The sequence below is a fragment of the Gobio gobio genome, assembly GCF_949357685.1.
Source record: "Gobio gobio genome assembly, chromosome: 14".
Taxonomy (NCBI): domain Eukaryota; kingdom Metazoa; phylum Chordata; class Actinopteri; order Cypriniformes; family Gobionidae; genus Gobio; species Gobio gobio.
In genome coordinates, this window is record NC_137107.1 from 40,444,191 (window position 1) to 40,462,297 (window position 18,107).

The 18,107-nt window shown below is 37.0% G+C and overlaps 2 protein-coding genes across 2 annotated transcripts in view; one reads left to right on the top strand and one right to left on the bottom strand.

Annotated features, from left to right (window-relative positions):
• The window catches only part of dennd1a (DENN/MADD domain containing 1A), a 37,255-nt gene extending 20,615 nt beyond the window's left edge, over nt 1-16,640 (bottom strand). Inside the window, exons 1-7 of the mRNA XM_079834601.1 lie at nt 16,502-16,640; nt 15,060-15,124; nt 7,528-7,571; nt 1,859-1,908; nt 1,593-1,712; nt 1,418-1,487; nt 545-625 (exon numbers count right to left, since the gene is read on the bottom strand). Of these exons, the coding sequence (XP_079690727.1) occupies nt 545-625; nt 1,418-1,487; nt 1,593-1,712; nt 1,859-1,908; nt 7,528-7,571; nt 15,060-15,124; nt 16,502-16,518 (447 nt within the window). The 5' untranslated portion in view covers nt 16,519-16,640. The remainder of the gene's footprint in view (nt 1-544; nt 626-1,417; nt 1,488-1,592; nt 1,713-1,858; nt 1,909-7,527; nt 7,572-15,059; nt 15,125-16,501) is intronic.
• LOC307137479 (uncharacterized protein) overlaps nt 1-18,107 on the top strand; it is an 890,992-nt gene that overhangs the window by 106,345 nt on the left and 766,540 nt on the right. The window lies entirely within an intron of this gene.

Below are 18,107 nucleotides of genomic sequence, written 5' to 3' on the forward strand. Positions count from 1 at the left end.
ACTATTAGCTGAAGAATAAAATCCATTTTATGTGTCTGTGGTACTATCCGAAAGAGACTCGCGCCAATAACACAAAAGCTGATTAGCTGCAATATAAGTTACATATTGGTCTCATTTGTAGTCGTAATACAGCAAATTATATTTGGACTAGCGAAAGAAAGAACTACAGAACCACGGAATTAAAAAACAAAACATTCTAGAGCGCTGCGGGAGCATTTCAATGAGCATTAGAGGTAGCGTTACATGGAAATAGGAAAATTTAGACCTGTTTAAAATGATTTAAGACCTAGAACAGAATAATTGCACGAATTTAAGACTTTTTAAGGCCTAAAATTTTGATTTTGAAATTCTAGACATTTTTAGACTTTTTAAGACCCAGCGGAAACCCTGTCATGTCTGACTCGGGTCTTATTTTATCAGGTTTTCTTTTTCTTTTTTTTATGTATTTATGCACGTCGGGTTTGAGTAAAAAGTGATTTGGGTCGATTCAAGTCGAGTGCAGATTTTAGGACCCGAGAAGACTGTATATTGTACTGTATATTACCACACTCAAATGCACAGGCACTCCAGGATCAGGGACGTTTAACGCATGTAGAGACTCTAACAACTCTCTCCATTGACTGTCCTTTAACACAAATACAAACAGATTATTAACAGCAGGTCCCACATGCAAATTTTCGCTATATAAATTAAGATGATGAATCATTTTAATTAAGCATTGCTACATCGGTTTAACATGCATGCGTGTGTGATTTTGCTACACTTCTGGGGTCAAAACAGCTAAAAAGAAATGTCCTCAGAAATAAGTTACACTATCAGTGTGAGGTCAGAAAGATTTTTTTTAAATGTAAAGTGTCACATGATCCTTTAGAAATCATTCTGATATGCTGATTTGCTGCTCATAAAACATGTATTATTATTTTCAATGTTGAAAACAGTTGTGCTGCTTAATATTTTTGTGGAAACCATGATACATTTTTGAGGAATCTTTGATGAACAAAGTTCAAAAGTGCAGCATTTATTTAAAATAGAAATCCTTTGTATTATTATAAATGTATTTAATGTCACTTTTGATCAATTGAAATGTTTCCTTGCTGAATAAAAGCCTACATTTATTTTCAACAAAATTGTACTGACCCCAAACTTTGGAACGGTAGAGTAAATCTGAATAAAACTCATTTTGTCCAAAACCATGCCTTTTTCTTCTTGTCTTTATTAAAATCATGCATTTATTAAAAAAAAAAAAAACCTGTATTTTAAGGTCAGGGTTAAATATTTCAAGGTTATTGTAATTAAAGCATGAATGTAAAGTAGGAGTATCAGTGAGAAATCCTGATTTACATGGCTAATTAAATGTGTATTTCTCACTGTGTGTATACGACAGACATATGAGTGTTGGCATACGTGCACCACTGACCTGTCCTTTGGTTGTGTAGTCTGCCAGGATATTCAACAGCTTGTAAAACACCTCAAACCAGGGCAGGTAGCTGAACAGAGACGGATAGACGACAATTAGATTAAGTTGAGCTGCAGGAGGTGGATCTTTTCAAATTAAAATTTAAACTCATACTCTCAAAACCAACAATTTGTACCTGAGGATGCAGTGGCAGCTGTGAGCTCCCGATGAGAGGCGACAGAAACCAAAGCGCTGTTTACTCTCGATATCCGTTAGAACAAAGGTGAAGTTCTGCCCCACCTGGCCCACTGCCATACTGAAAGACAAGACAGGGTCAAAGACAAATGTACAGTCAAAACGTATCAAGGTTCAAGAGGAGCTGGAATTAGTAAAACAGCGATGCTGGAGGCCCTTTGGGTCTCTTCAATAACTAAACAGATTAAAGATTGCATGTAACATTACCTGTCCATATTGAAGGGGAAACAAAACTTTGGGATAGTCTGTAGCGTTTCCTGAAAACAGATTGAGAGAAAGAAAGAATTCAAACACTACCAGTCAAAAGTTTGGAGAAATTAAAAACTCTTTAATGTTTTTGAAAGAAGTCTATAATGCTTACAAAGGCTGCATTTATTAGATCAAAAATACAGTAAAAACTGTGATCTTATAAGATATTATTAAAATTTAAAATAAGTGTTTTGCATTTTAATATCTTTTAAAATGTAATTCACTCCTGTGATGGTAAAGCTGCATTTTCAGCATCACTACTCCAGTCTTCAGTGTCACATGATCATTCTAATATTTGGCTGTGAATTATTATCAATTATTAATAATGGTTAACATATTTGTGGAAATGGTGATACTTTTTTTTCATCATTCTTCGATGAATAGAAAGATCAAAAGAACAGCAATTATTTGAATGTTTTGTAACATCATAAATGTCTTTACTGTCATATTCGTTTCTTTTCTTTCTTTTTTAAAATCTTACTCAAATCTTTTGAATGGTAGTGTATCACACTATATTATAAATAGTAGCACGACTTTTTTACATTAATAATAATACGAAATGTTTCTTGAGCATCAAATCAGCATATTAGAATGATTTCTGACGGATCATGTGACACTGAAAATTAAGTTGAAAATTATTATTTTTTTTACTCTAATATTTCACAATATTACTGTTTTTATGAAATAAATGCAGCCTTGCTGATCATAACAGACTTCTTTCAAAAACATTAATTAATCGTAATTATGCCAAACATTTGACCGGTACTGTACACCAAAACATAATTATTAACTTCATTCACACAAAAGGCCATCATGTACAGATGACAATGTGTGTTGAACTACCATAGTATCTAAACCCTTGTGTGCCAGCGGTCGCTCTGGTACCTCTCCATATGGACTTGAGCCCCCAGGGGTGTGTGTACGTGAGTGTGTGTGTTTTCCTGCCCTCATCTGTGTCAGGAGTTAGGGATTATCCCTGGAACAATAGCAAGACAGAGGAGAGGGAGGTGACACAGCCCAGATTACAGAGCTTCACCGCTGGGTACCGACACCCAGATCGTCCTCAGGGACCACTGGACCCAACAATCAGAGTGAGTAAAGCAGCGTCTGTCTGTGTGTGTGCTGTGACACTGTGAAATTGCAAACAACTGGTACACACTTCCAGCTATACGCACACGCCAGCTTTAGTAGGTGTTATCGTCATGAAAATGCATCATCAACTTTCCAAACCAATTGCTGTGTCTGAAATCGCTCCCCAATCCTTATATAATGCATTATAGATTCCTTGATTCCTCCAATCTTTATTTCACTATCTTTACAAGTAAAAATGTAATAAAGTATAACAATTATTAAAAAAATATCTATATTACTACTGTTAAAAAGAAATGAATACTTCTATTCAGCAAGGATGCAGATTTATGATATTACAAAAGATTTATATTTGGCAGCAGCTATTTGCACAAAGTGTTAATAGCAACTAGATTCTATTTACACTAAGTGAAAATAACATATTTTCTTAGCGATAGATGATATTTGCATCATACAAGTGCAAATATCTGTAGATGCTATTTACTAAGTTTACTAAGTGAAAATAGGGATATGTTCTATTTACACCATATAAAAGCAGCAGTTCTTTGCAATATAAATAGTAATTACATGTAATGTATACTTTATTTTGACAGATACATACTATTTGCACCTCAGTATTGTTGTACATTAACAGGATGCAATAATAATAGTTTATTATATTTATATTATATTTATTTAAATTATTAAATGGAAGCTGCCTTAAAGGGACCATAAAAGCCCTCCCTACACCTACCCCTAACCCTACCCAATAAATGCATTTATTATTATTAAACATTTCGTTTGGTACTTTATTTCCACATTTAGAACATTTTCTTTTTTTATTGAAAGTAAATGCCTTTCCGATGTGATTTCTGATGAGAAAAGAGAGAAGAGCGAGCTCTGCAAAAGGCGGATTCGAACCTGTGTTGCGCTTTACTGATTGCGCCACTGAAGACGTTGAATTGCAAGCTGTTTTTTTTTTTGGCAAAGCCAGGCATTGTTAGGCGGAGCTAGTGTGAATAGTATTTGCCAACAATGCACGCTATTTGCACTTGGTGTGAATAGACACTCCATTAATATTTTAAATAAATGCTGTTCTTTCTATGAATCAAAAACTCCAACACTGTTTCCACTAAAATATTAAGCTAAAGGAAGAGGAAGAGGAAGAAGAGGAAGATAATGTTTCTTCAGTATCAAATCAGCATACTGGAATGATTTCTGAAGGATCATGTTACACTGAAGACTGGAAGAATGATGCTAAAAATTCAGCTTTGCATCACAGGAATAAATGACATTAAAAATATATTAACATAGAAAACTTTTATTCTAAATTGTAATAATATTTTACAATATTACTGTTTTTACTTTATTTTTGATCCAATAAATGCAGCCTTGGTGAGCAAAAGAGACTTTCAAAATCGTACAAAAAAAATCTTACCAACCCCAAACATATGATTCGGTTGTGTACAATTATAAATTAATGAATGCAATTGTTTATTATTAGAAAATAATTATAATTATTAACAATTCATTTTTTGTTATTAATTTGTTGGTAATGTTTTTGCTAAGATTTTTAATTCAAATGACAAAATAAAAGTTATCACCTAAAAGTAACATGTTTTTCTGAATGTTATTGATGTTGTTATTACTGATTTATGCACAGGTGATCTTATCCAGGTACAAAAATATGCTCAGTACAGATAAGAGAGTTAAAGGGTTAGTTCACCCAAAAATTAAAATAATGTAATTTATTACTCACCCTCATGCCGTTCCACACCGGTAAGACCTCATCTTCGGAACACAAAAGAAGATATTTTTGTTGAAATCCGAAGGCTCAGTGAGGCCTCCATAGGGAGCAAAGCAATTTACACTCTCAAGATCCATTTATGTACTAAAAACATATTTAAATCAGTTCATGTGAGTACAGTGGTTCAATATTAATATTATAAAGCGACGATAATATTTTTGGTGCGCCAAAAAAAACTAAATAATGACTTATATAGTGATAACCGATTTCAAAACACTGCTTCATGAAGCTTCGGAGCGTATCGAATCAGTGAGTCGATTCAGTGGTTCGGAACGCCAAAGTCACGTGATTTCAGCAGTTTGACGGTTTGACACGCGATCCGAATCATGACTCGACTCTGTGATTCTATACACTCCGAAGCTTCATGAAGCAGTGTTTTGAAATCGGTTATCCCTATATAAGTCATTATTTAGTTTTTTTTGGCACACCAAAAATATAATTGTCGCTTTATAATATTAATATTGAACCACTGTACTCACATGGACCTATTTAAATATGTTTTTAGTACATTAATGGATCTTGAGAGAAGAAATTGCTTTGCTCCCTATGGAGGCCTCACTGAGCCTTCAGATTTCAACAAAAATATCTTAATTTGTGTTCCGAAGATGAACAGAGGTCTTACGGGTGTGGAGCGGCATGAGGGTGATTAATAAAATACATTATTTCCATTTTTGGGTGAACTAACCCTTTAAAAGGTCCCATGGCATGACATTTTCATTTTATGAGGTTTTTCAACATTAATATGAGTTCCCCTAGCCTGAATATTGGCCCCAAGTGGCTAGAAATTTTGATCGGTGTAAACAGAGTTCTGGCTGTCTCTCTCTGCCTTTGAGAAAATGACAGCCCAGAAGAGCTGATCTGGAATTTTCCTGTTATGAAGTCATAACAGGAACGGTTACCTCCCTTTCCTCCGCACAGAGAATCTGGCACGCCCATGCAAGCGCTATATTTGTCCTCGAGAGATCATGGCTTGTGAACGAGTGAATGCTGGCAGTTTCTCAGTGTTTGGATGTACAAATGAAAACAGAAGTCTTTTTTCAGTTCCTTCTGATCTGTGATCAGTGATTTCTGATGTGTAGCTAATTATTTATTATTCGTGCACACGCTGCGGCTTCTCTCTCTCCCGACTAAATGGTGTTTTCGTGTTTTCGATCTTGTGAGTCCATGTTTTTGTACGTCCTCGTCGCGTCTATCTGTTCTAAAATGTGCATACTGTGCATACAGTTGTGAGTTTCTGCTCAACATCGGCAGAGTCACATCTTTAGAGATAAACTTCACGCACACGCCGAAGCTCTGGCTGCACTGATCGGTCGGCCTTCAACATCAACAACCCCCAGTACTGCATCTGGCCAAACGCGGCACGAGATTAAGCAGAAGGGGGGGTAAGCGTGAGCATATCCGGGCTAGCCAGCCTAGACCCACAATAAAATGGATTTCATTAGATTACTGCTGTTGTGTCTTTGTTTGCGCTGTGTACTCAATGCGTCACTGACACTTTTCATATGATAGGAAAATATCTAAAAATATTGCTATAATCAACACTTACTCGTAACTCGTTCATCTCGCTGTAATGGTACATTGCATGTGTTATAAACTTGGTAGAATAAGGATGAAGACGGACTCGGTGTGACTGGGACTCGTGTTTATTCAGAACTCTTAGATACACACAAATAAACTTGCGCTGACAGCGCTCTCATAACTCAGTAGTTACTATAAATAACTTTGTTAGCAATCGCTCCGTCTCTGGTACATTAGTGATGTCCGGTTCGCAAACTAATCATTCTTTTGAACTGGTTCTTTTTAGTGAACTGAATCAGTTCACCAAATCGGACTGAATCGTTCTAAACGGTTCGCGTCTCCAGTCAGCGCTGATCCATAATTTACTAAAGTTACTAACTTTCTGACATGATTGACTGTCCCTCTGACTAGAAATAAACTAATAACCTGAAGTATATGCTAGTAACTACAACAGTTCACTGAACTGAGACGTGCTGAGAACTGATGTGAAGTGAACTCCGGTCCATCCGTCTCTCTGGCAGCAGCTCGTGCCTGCTTGTGCCTGGTAGACCTCGTTAAACCACGCCCCCTCCGCTCATTTCAAATGCAAAGATGTCAGCCAATCACAACAGTGGGCGTTTTTACTGAAGTCTCACAGCAGACACGCCCCTTGAAACAGGGCATTCAGCCACAGGGCAATCATCAGTATAGAAAAAATGCCTTTTATTTCTAAATTATGACATTTTATGATGTAAAAATCATACTAACAATATAAGTACACCTCAGGAAACATTATAAAATAATAGAAAAATGCCATGCTATGGGACCTTTAAGATATTAAAAAAATATATAAAACATAAAATGTTTGCTGTCGGTCGTCAACTTCAGAGCACTCTTGGGCACACAGTATTTACATCGTTTACGTCATGCATTTGCTTGCTACTTCCCCATATAATTTGTCATTCACTGTTAAGTGTGGAGTAAGCAGATTTTGGATCCAGCAAACGCATCTTTTCTTTCATTTCCTCTTTTTAAGCCTGAGTCTGAATCTTAAGCAAGCTTGGTAAAACTGCATAAAGACGGTATTTGGTACCATGGACCCTCTTAGAGATTAACACACACTCTCTAGTGGTTTAAACTCCATCTGCCAGAACAGGTGCTCATTGCATTATCACTGAGGTGAACAGCAATTATGAGATCCCCACCCCAACATCCCCAGAGAGAGAAGAGAGAGAGCAAATAATGAAGCGCAAACCTGGTCAGCGTATGTGTCGGGGAAACTCCTCCGTACCTCTGGTCCTGAAAATAACCCATAAAAATCACATTATTAACAATATACAGACAAATACACAGATAGAAAAGGCTGTTTTCTACATACACATGGCCTCCACGTGTTGCCAACCAGCCTTATCACTATTATCAGACAGTTTCAGATGCAGAGCACAAAACCCAATGACTTTTTTTTTTTGGTTTAATGTGTAACAATAATGAACTGTACACAATAAGATCAGAAGCATTTATAGAAAGTAAATGGCATCAATTTTGATTATAAGATACTTTCAAAATGCATCTCTGAGCACCATATACAGCACGTAACAATTATCAAACTTTCAAAACAAACCCTGCATAGTGACAAGTTTTATGTTATCTGGAAGTTCCACTGTCAACTATGAATGAGGGTTGAGATTAAGGCTGCACAATTTGTCGATAACTGTCGATTATTCCCCTGAAATTGTAATTGCGATTAGTAATTACGATTATTCTATAGCATTAAGCCTCAAAAGTAAAATATACATTGGTTTGGTTTCTTTAAGTAAAAAAACTTAATATAACCTGTAGAAAGAATAAAAACACATTAAGTACACAGAATAATATAAGTGGACTTAGTTTTTTTGTAATTGCGATTACATTTTATTGAACGATTACATAATTGTGGCATCCGTAATTGTAATCACGATTACAAATTCGATTAATTGTGCAGCCCTAGTCCAGATACTGATGCAACGCTTCTGATCTGAAAGGGCTTCCGCTGCTTTCAGTGGGATGTGTGACTGTGTGCACATCATGGGGCGGCTTGTCTCAGGAGTAAAAAGACCCAAGGTGCTTTGCTCCTGCTGCCCTCATCAAACCATAAGGTCACTAAGCAACAGTCGCCTAGATGTCTGCATTGGGGGAGTTCTCAAACAGCTCATGTACACATTACCAAAGACTTTATATATATATACAAAGATGGTGCACTTACTATGAGTGGGAGAAAGTGCAACACGCTATATTGCGGAATAAGTGCCGCCTTCTAAATAAAAGAGCCAATCTGCAATTGGTAAAGTCATTGCATCACTGCAGCTGCTGTTAGAAGCTCCGGTTGCTATAGAAACACTCATCCTTTGTCCCAATTCGCATACTATCCATCCTAAATAGTTTTTTAGAAATTAGAATAGTGTCCCCGAAATTGTAGCATGTTAAAATTAGGATTTCAAAGATACCCGGATGGTCTACTTTTGCAGGGTTAGACTAATATTACCCACAACCCATTGCGAGTTGGATGAGGATTCAAATAGAAAACACGAATAAAAAGTGGGTAACACTTTACAATAAGGTCTCATTTGTTAACATTAGTTTAAGTAAACAAGTAAAGTAAACATTAGTTGTAAACAAGATAGAGCAACTTCATTGACAACGGTAGAAAGAGGCTTCTGAGCTAGGAGCGTTTTTTTTTTTTACATTATAAATATATTACATTATTCAGTGTTTCCCACAGGATTTTGTGAGACTGTGGTGGGTAGACATTGGTCCCTCTAGGGAAGGTCCCTGGGCATGCCCTCCGCAATAATTTTTTGCTCATTTTAAATTTAAATGCATAAATCTGGTGCATTTTGAGAGCAAAATTAAGTGACTAGATCCATGAAGAAATTTGGGTTTTTTTGTAAACAATTTTGTACTCTAGTAGTAATTTATTTATTGGTTGTATAGATTTGAATGGTGATGACATAGGGCACATAAATGATAGTTCATAAATAGTAAAACATGTAGAGTATGCATTCAAACCATCAAAAATATGTAGCAAAAGGTTACCTTTGTTGAATTAACTTATTTCTAGAAAAATTAGTGGGGGCCTGTAATACATATTTATTATGTACATATTTACTACTAATTACTCATGGTTCAGTTTGTATCACGGTTTTAGAGTCACGATTTCGGTATGGTTCAGTATATGCTATATTCAGGAAAAAACAACTACTGTCAAATAAAAATAAAGAAAATAAGAACAAATAATATAACTAAGCAACAGCACAAATAAATAATAGAGCAAAGATACTCAATAACCAGTGCTTTTTTAGGGTTTTCAGGTAGGTCTAAAATTAGTTTTCAGGTACAGAAATTGAATAAAGTAATCAAATATAAAACAGTGTATATTTGACTGTATAAATTAAATATAGTTCCTTATTAAAGTTACAAAAGCTATTCAATCTAGAGCAGTGAGTGCACACACACAATCTTCTCACAGTGCGCGCAACTTCTCATTTGAGTCTTCTGGCTCCTGAATGTTTAAATTAGCTTAGTTTTAGCTTTAGCGCAGAGAAACCAACCAACCACCGCACGTCGCCGTCCGTTTGCGAAATAGTCTCCCCCCCCCCCCCCACAGTATACAACAGTTTGTTGACCATAAAAAGTTTGGATTTCTGGCACATGTACAATGCAGCGCGGCCATGCGATTTGAACTTGAAGACACAAAATGTGCGTTTTCATTCATAAAGTTAACCCTTTTGTCAAATTGGCTTCACAGCACTGCACTAAAATGTTAAATATGTTCATATTTTTCTTGCTGGATAACCAGTAATTTCACAAATCTCAATTTGCCTTTCCTTTTATTAATTATCTGGTAGAATTCGTCATCTGTTTTGAAGTCATTATTCATGCCTTTTGAATAAGATTAGCTTTTGACACATCTCTAGCATGCAACTTTGCTGTGGAATTTTTCCATAAATTTCTCTCGACAATATCTGATGAACTATATTCAGAGAATATAGCTCCGCATATTTATAGACAATAGTTATGAATAATCATTTCACATCGGCTCAGTGTTTAAATCTGATTTTAAAATATTATGACACCATGTCTTAGGTTTTATTAAAACAGCTCTGGGCTGATGAGAATGACCTCTGCTAGGCTGTCCTTGCCTGGTTTTCACATCACAGTGAAGAGATTTGAAAAGATACTTAAATCTAGATAATGTGAAGCTAACCTTGCCCCTCAAACCTGCCTTCATTTGTAAAAAGAAACTCTGTCACCCTACAATAAAAAAGCTCCCAGTGGACCAGTTAATTCCAAAGTGTTTAATATGATATTTCTGATCTTTTCAAAGATGCACATGAAGGAGAAACAAAAACTTTTAATTTATCTAAAATATACACATGGTCAGTCATAGAGGTACAAGGTCACGTTCACTATCAACTTTTAAATGTTTCAGAAAGGCCAGCCAATTTAACAAGCTAAATCAGTGTGATTTAATTATTATTATTATTGACAATAATCGCAATAATCTTCGTGCTTTATTACTATTGATATGAAACGAAGTCCATTTTATTACAGAATTCTGTGGTGGGAGATCACTCTGGCGCTGGTCAGCTCAAGAGAACTGGCAGCGCGGAGCAAACATGAACTGATCTTCTCTTCCGCATTAATACCAGTAACAGCACAAAATAAACATGAATGATCATCTGAAAGTGTAAAAGATATGATACAATTTACAGAAATCCGTATCATGTCACATGGAATCGCTCAATCAGTGTTTCAAGCACGGAAAGATGTCAATAAAACTGCTTGTGAACAATGTCATGTACGTCACATTCACCTCAGAAAGACCATATCCAGTGTCCATAAAATCTTTAGTCAGCTAGAAAAATTAACTCTAGAGGAGCATTTTGCTAAATATAGGCACCATATTACATATTCATTATAACCTTTAAAGGGATAGTTCACCCAAAAACGAAAATGTGATGTTTTTCTGCTTACCCCTAAGGCATCCAAGATGTAGGTGTCTTCGTTTCTTCAGTAGAACACAAATTAAGATTTTTAACTCCAACCGTTGCTGTGTGTCACTCATATAATGCTTGTCAATGGAGACTAATTCTAATGGACTAATGGAAACGATCGTTTTCTGAGAGAAACCGAACGGTGTTTATGCAAATATATCACCTCATATCAGACGAACGCTTTACCTCTCCAGACTGCCATCACTTCCCGTAGGTGAGGTCAAAATTTCTGCCGGGTCATAGATATATACATAGATACCTCATTAGTGCCTGCGTGAATCATGGCGTGGATCGCTCGAATGAGGAATCTACGTATACATATTTTGACCTCACCTACGGGAAGTGATGGCAGTCTGGAGAGGTAAAGCGTTCGTCTGATATGAGGTGATATATTTGCATAAACACCGTTCGGTTTCTCTCAGTTTCGTGTCTTAAGACATCAATGTGTCGTCACAAGCCGCGGGGTTTAATTTGAAGTTGTCTGTCCATGTTTTTTTTACTCTAATAGAATTAGTCTCCATTGACAAGCATTATATGAGTGACACACAGCAACGGTTGGAGTTAAAAATCTTCATTTGTGTTCTACTGAAGAAACGAAGACACCTACATCTTGGATGCCTTGGGGGTAAGCAGAAAAACATCACATTTTCGTTTTTGGGTGAACTATCCCTTTAATGTTTTTCAATATTTACTACGTTTGAATCAATAAAGTTTTGAATAAAAAAAGTTATGACAGCCAACACAATTTAAATGTTTAAAGGCCTATGTCAAAAAAAAAAATGGAGTATAAATATGATTATGTAATTGTAAAGTTAATATTATAAGGTCATACGGGTTTGGAACAACATGAGGGCAAGTAATTAAAGGGGTACTTCAGCGCTGGGAGGATGAATGTGTATTTAAACTGGGTCATTTATGTAGTAGAAATGTGAAATTATTTTTGAATTTGATTTCATTCAGCACTAGAGCGAAGAGCTGAGGTAAGCGCGGCAGTCATTCACGATGCGTATCCAGTCTGACGCGTTTAAGCTTAACTTCCAAAGGAATTAATTGAAAAGTTGAAACACTCACTTTACTCCGTACTGCTCCGTTATTAATGCCCGAGCCGATTTACATTCTGTCGTGAGTGAGATCCCTCCCCTATGGGCGGGTTGAAAACATGCGGAACTAGCTCCTTCTACTGGCTGTAGTCTATAGCCTCTGGCCAAAAAATCCTCCGATGACGCAAAATGGCGATATTTGCATCATCTGAGGGGGGAATGTACCATCATTTGAATACACTACCGGGTTTCTACTGATACAAATAGGGATGGGGACGATCCGATCCAGTATCGGTATCGGGACCGATACCAGCTTAATTCACTTATCGGATTTTACCGATCCAACCTGCGGAGAAATCCGATATCCATGAGCCATGTCTGCGCTTTAACGTTGTCTGCTGAAATGACTCCAAAAGTGATTCCCGCCGGCTGTCGGCTATCTGGCTGCAAACTATGGAATGGATGTCCTGAACAGAGGCGCGGCTCAATGAGACACAGAGACACGCCCCGCTCAGGAAATCCATTCCGCAGTTTGCAGCCAGATAGCAGGATAGCATTGAGCAGCATTGTGGCTAGCCAACATGTCAGCTGCGTGGAAATACTTCACACTGGAAACACCGCAGAGCAAGACAATGTTTGCAAAACCGTAATTCAGAGAGGTGGAAGCTCCCTCGCGTCGTACAACACAACGAACGCAATCAAACATTTAAAAAAGCAGACAAGTTCAGACAAGACTAGGGTGACATTTAAGAGATAATAATCGGGGCTTGACATTAACAATCGCCATCTGCGTGTATTTCGGCTGTGGCGAGTAACACTCAACACTAGCCACTTTGAACTTATTATGGTCTTCTCAAAAGCCATCTCTTATAATCGCGTTGCGCATAATAACCAGTCAGGAGTTTTGTTCAGAGTGCGCGCGGCTCTCACTCGCTGAAATCTACACTCAAAGCATACATGAACTGGCTATGTATTTAGGAGATTTATTCATCATACAGTGCTGGACTGTTTTTGTTATATTTCAGCAACGAAAATAGTTTCAAACAAAACACAGTAGAACCACAGCGCATCTTATATGACTGGCATTAGGTTGGCTTGACGTTCGCGAATCTAGGGACCGTCTCTAAAGTTACATAAAACATTGGTAGGCTATACACGTTTCTAACTTAAATGGCATTTGAAGAGAATGACTTAGTCATAAAACTGACTGTAAAGTGTTCATCTAGGTGTTAGGTATGATGCACACTTTTGGATTTTTGATATTTAATAAAATAAACACAAATCATATGAAAATATTTGCTTTATGTCACTAGGATACTGTATGGGCTCTTACACAAAATATGCTAGATTTAAATGTGTCACAGCTGATAGAACACTGATGAGAATATTGCTTGAGAATATATTTACAGAGATAATATTAGAGATTTATGCATTATGCGTTGCCATTGACGACGGCCATTATAAGGAAGGAAATCCCACAGAATCTAGCTTAAAAAAGTGCTTAGAGCTGCTTGATTTATTTTTTGTAAATAAATATAAATTGATAACCGTGATAATTTGGGTCACTATTATGTACATATCATACTTGCCTGTTGAGTGGAGTTTATGTCAGCATCATATAAAATCAACAACAATGATAATTATTATTATTATTAAAGCAAACACAGCTCTGGTATCGGAATAGTGGTAGTGAAAAAATGTGGATCGGTGTATGGACTGCATTTATATAGCGCTTTTAACAGACCAATGGCCATCCAAAGCGCTTTACACATTGCCTCACATTCACACACCGACGGCGGTGTCAGCCATGCAAGGCGCCATCCAGCTCGTCGGGAGCAGCTGGGGTTAGGTGTCTTGCTCATGGACACCTCGACACTTGGTCAGGTGGAACCGGGGATCGAACCACCAACCTTCCGGTTTGTAGACAACCTACATGAACCACTGAACCACTGCCGCCCTATACAAAGCTTAATGCTAAATCGCTGAAGTAACCCCTTTGATGACAAAATTTTCATTTTTGGGTGAAATAACCCTTTAAGCCTGTGCATGTCTGTGGACTTTATTATGGTGGATTTTTGCCAACATTTTGTTTAGATATAATATGACTACTTGGGAATGGCATTGTTGTATGGCCAGAACCCAAAAGAAATCATGCCATACCCTACAGTTTTGTGAAACGTACGGACCCCAAACGTATGTAGTATATATTTGTTTGCTTGCTACTAAATGTCTCAAACATATTTTTCAAATCTCTTTCAAAGATTTAAAGACATCAACCTCATTAACTTTATATTTAGTGACTGGTTCTTCCTCGGAAATGCTCACCATAGCAGCCTGTGTCTCCTCGTAAACAGGTTTCCTGGTGGACTGATAATACACTCCAGCATCTTTTGTTCATTTAAGTGCTTGAACCCACACACACTCCAAATGCACTAAATCACTCAGCAGGCCTTTGACTGCATTCCTGATCACAAACCAGGAAATGATGCAAGTTACATTTCACTTTAATACTGTTTTTTAAGATTCACTCATTGAACCACCCTTATCATATGTGGAACAAAATGTTCTTATCTGGCTCTTCCTTAATAGATACAGAGAATTCTGCTTAAAAATAAATACAACCGATCATTTTGAGGAAGTACAGTATGTGTGGGCGACATGAATTGTCTGAAGTATAGGCTATTATATTTCTGAAACAGAATGAGAGGACTCACCAGAGCCAGCCGTCCCAGAATGCGCCACCTCCATGTACACCTCGAAGGTTGACCCAGGGCTCTCCCTAAAACATAAATAGCACAGAAAAGGTCAGAGGTCAAATATGAATACACTCTAAGGAATGTGAAGACTAGCTAAGGCTTTTAAAAGAAAAGAAAAAAAATTAACAATATTCCAAAAACTGCCCTTTAGATATTACAACAAATTCCCCTTTTGAATCCAATAAGTAGTTGACTTGAGAGGTAACAACAACAATCTTACACTGTCTGCAACATAGCAAAAACATCTTGCAAGTAGTTTTGAGAACACGTTTATTTATATTTGGACCTATATAATGTCAGCCCACCAAATAAAATAAAAAACCAACTAAATTGCTCTTGTTTTATAACTAAAAATAAAGACATGTGGGACCATGACCTGATGTGAGGTCAGAGTTAGATGAATATGGTCACGTTCACCACATTTCAGAAAGTAGGCTACTGTAGAGAAAAAAAGAGGATCTTATTTGATCATAACAGAAACCACAAAATAATATTTTCAGCTAATCAGAAATTAAAATGAATAAGTTCCTGAAAGTCAACAAACCTAGACCACAAAAAATTAAAAATACTGACTAACAGCCTTTGCAAGGTTTCCTCAAGTATTACAGAAACCACTTAATTAAAATGTGGTCAGAAGACGGAGTAAATATAGTAGTAGACAACTTCAAAATATATAACCTTAATATGTTCCATCTAGAAAAGATTGTTTAATATATGATATAATACCTCTACTGTCAACTATGAAGAGAAAGACCAACAAACTTCACAAAATAAATGACTGTCTTTTCCATCAAGTGGCTGCACAAGCCAAGCTTTTTAGAGACAGAAAATTATGTTTACACCTGACTTTGTTCCGTCCTTCATGCTGTTTCCAAAACAGTCTTATCGTGGGCCGATTTGAAACCCTGAAAAACAGTATAGTACCACAGCAAGGCACTGTCTGCCCTGTATCATGTCTTATTCATAAAATGCATTGAATTACCAAAGCAAGTAAGCGTCACTGAGCTGGAAACAATGTAATAGACTCCAAAACCTCCATTCCTGCTTTATTTTATATAGATATGCATTTATTTGATCACGCTGTGAAGGGTATTTCTTATTAACATAACAAAATTAGTATTAATTCATTCCAGTAGGACATGTAAACAATGATCAGTCTCATGGACTTCATGTGTCTCCCCAGTACTGTACAAATGCACAACCCTCCAGGTAATATAATAGATGAAAACATAATTAAGTGCTACATTAGTTATACAAATAACTAAACAAACACCCAAATCCGCAAAGCAAAGTCTCTCTCTGTCGCAACAAGTCTAAACAGGCCTTTTAGGGAGGTCAGAACCCGCATTTGTAACAACACTGTATGTCACACGGAAGGGGAAAGAGACATTGACGCTTACTTGATACGAGAGCCCATTGTATCCTTTATTCAAATCCAATGCTTTCCTCAGAATTATGTGACAATAACCCACTGTCGGAGTTATATTTCCCGTTATCCCCGTCACATACTGCACAGGAACGCCATGGTCTCCACGCGCGGATCACGGTACTACGGCCTGTTGAATTGTGGGAGTTGTAGTTTTCTGGGCGTGTCTGCGGTTGTCAGTCGACAGAGCGCCGAACTACATTTCCCATTGAGACGTGACGTACGAGTCGCCTGACACAGAAGGGAGTGTAGTATGATGCCTGGGCATTGCAACAATGAATTGCAATAACAACTGTTACAGCTGTGTGACAGATGGTCAGTGCGGATGTTTTTGTTGTTAGGAGTGCAGTGACTGAGTCAGAGTCTAAAACTACTGTGGTACACTTTATGAATGTATCCTACAGTGGTGATGGTGTTGCCATACGGAGCCTGTTGATGTGAAATAAACTTCAGACTTCAGGTTGCTGCAGTGTTGTGGTATTGTTTTTTTCTTTCTTTAGACTTCTCATAAACACAAAGATCTTCATCCAAAAATAATGCTATTTAGCATATCCGGCCATACCCCTATAGCCTAACCCTCACACAAACATTGTTTCTGAATGTTGTGAAAACTTTTCAGATTAAATAATGCCTGCAATAGGTTATAGCCTGCTATATATATATATATATATATATATATATATATATATATATATATATATATATATATATATATATATATATATATATATATATATATATATATATATATATATATATATATATATATTCTTTAGCACCAGACTATCCATTAATAGGCATATGTATCCAAAATTTCCATTAGGCTATTACACAATAAAAGTAACTCAGGCTAGCTCTAATTGGATGACAGCCTATACCCGGGTTGCACGTATAGCCTACTGCATTTTTGTTGTATGAATAGAATAGAATAGAATAGAATAGAATAGAATAGAATAGAATAGAATAGAATAGAATAGAATAGAATAGAATAGAATATCGTACAAGCAACAAACATTGTTTAACGCGAAGGAGCTATTTCTACATAACTGACTCCCAAAATGACGTTCATTATAAACATTCAGTTTGACTTAGTCATATTAACATGATTCAGGATCCATGCCTACGAGGTGCACGCGGGCAAACAACGATAACAAAAGCTGCCGTCTCAGCGCGCGGAAAAGCCTTATTTAAAAGTCTGTTTAAATCGACAGATCGTCACAAACCCTGAGACTGCGCGCATGTAACTACACCCCTTCCACTCTTACCGAATGGAAACGGACAAGACTACAATTAGAGACAACTTCCATGACCGGGGTAGCCTATTATTGATGAAGACATGCACGCGCACAGGTGACAACCCCCAGCTTCAACCTGAATCGCCGCGCAACATCCTCCAATTGGACTCGGGTATCTGTTATTGCAAACAAAGTTTCTGATTGCAGTTTATTTAGACTGATTTGTAAGTTAGTTTTGGACAAGCTCTTTAAACACATTCGAGATAGAAATACAGATTAGATAGATAGACACATAGAACATCCTCGAGCAAATGGATAACCTCTTTGGAGACATCTCATCATTTC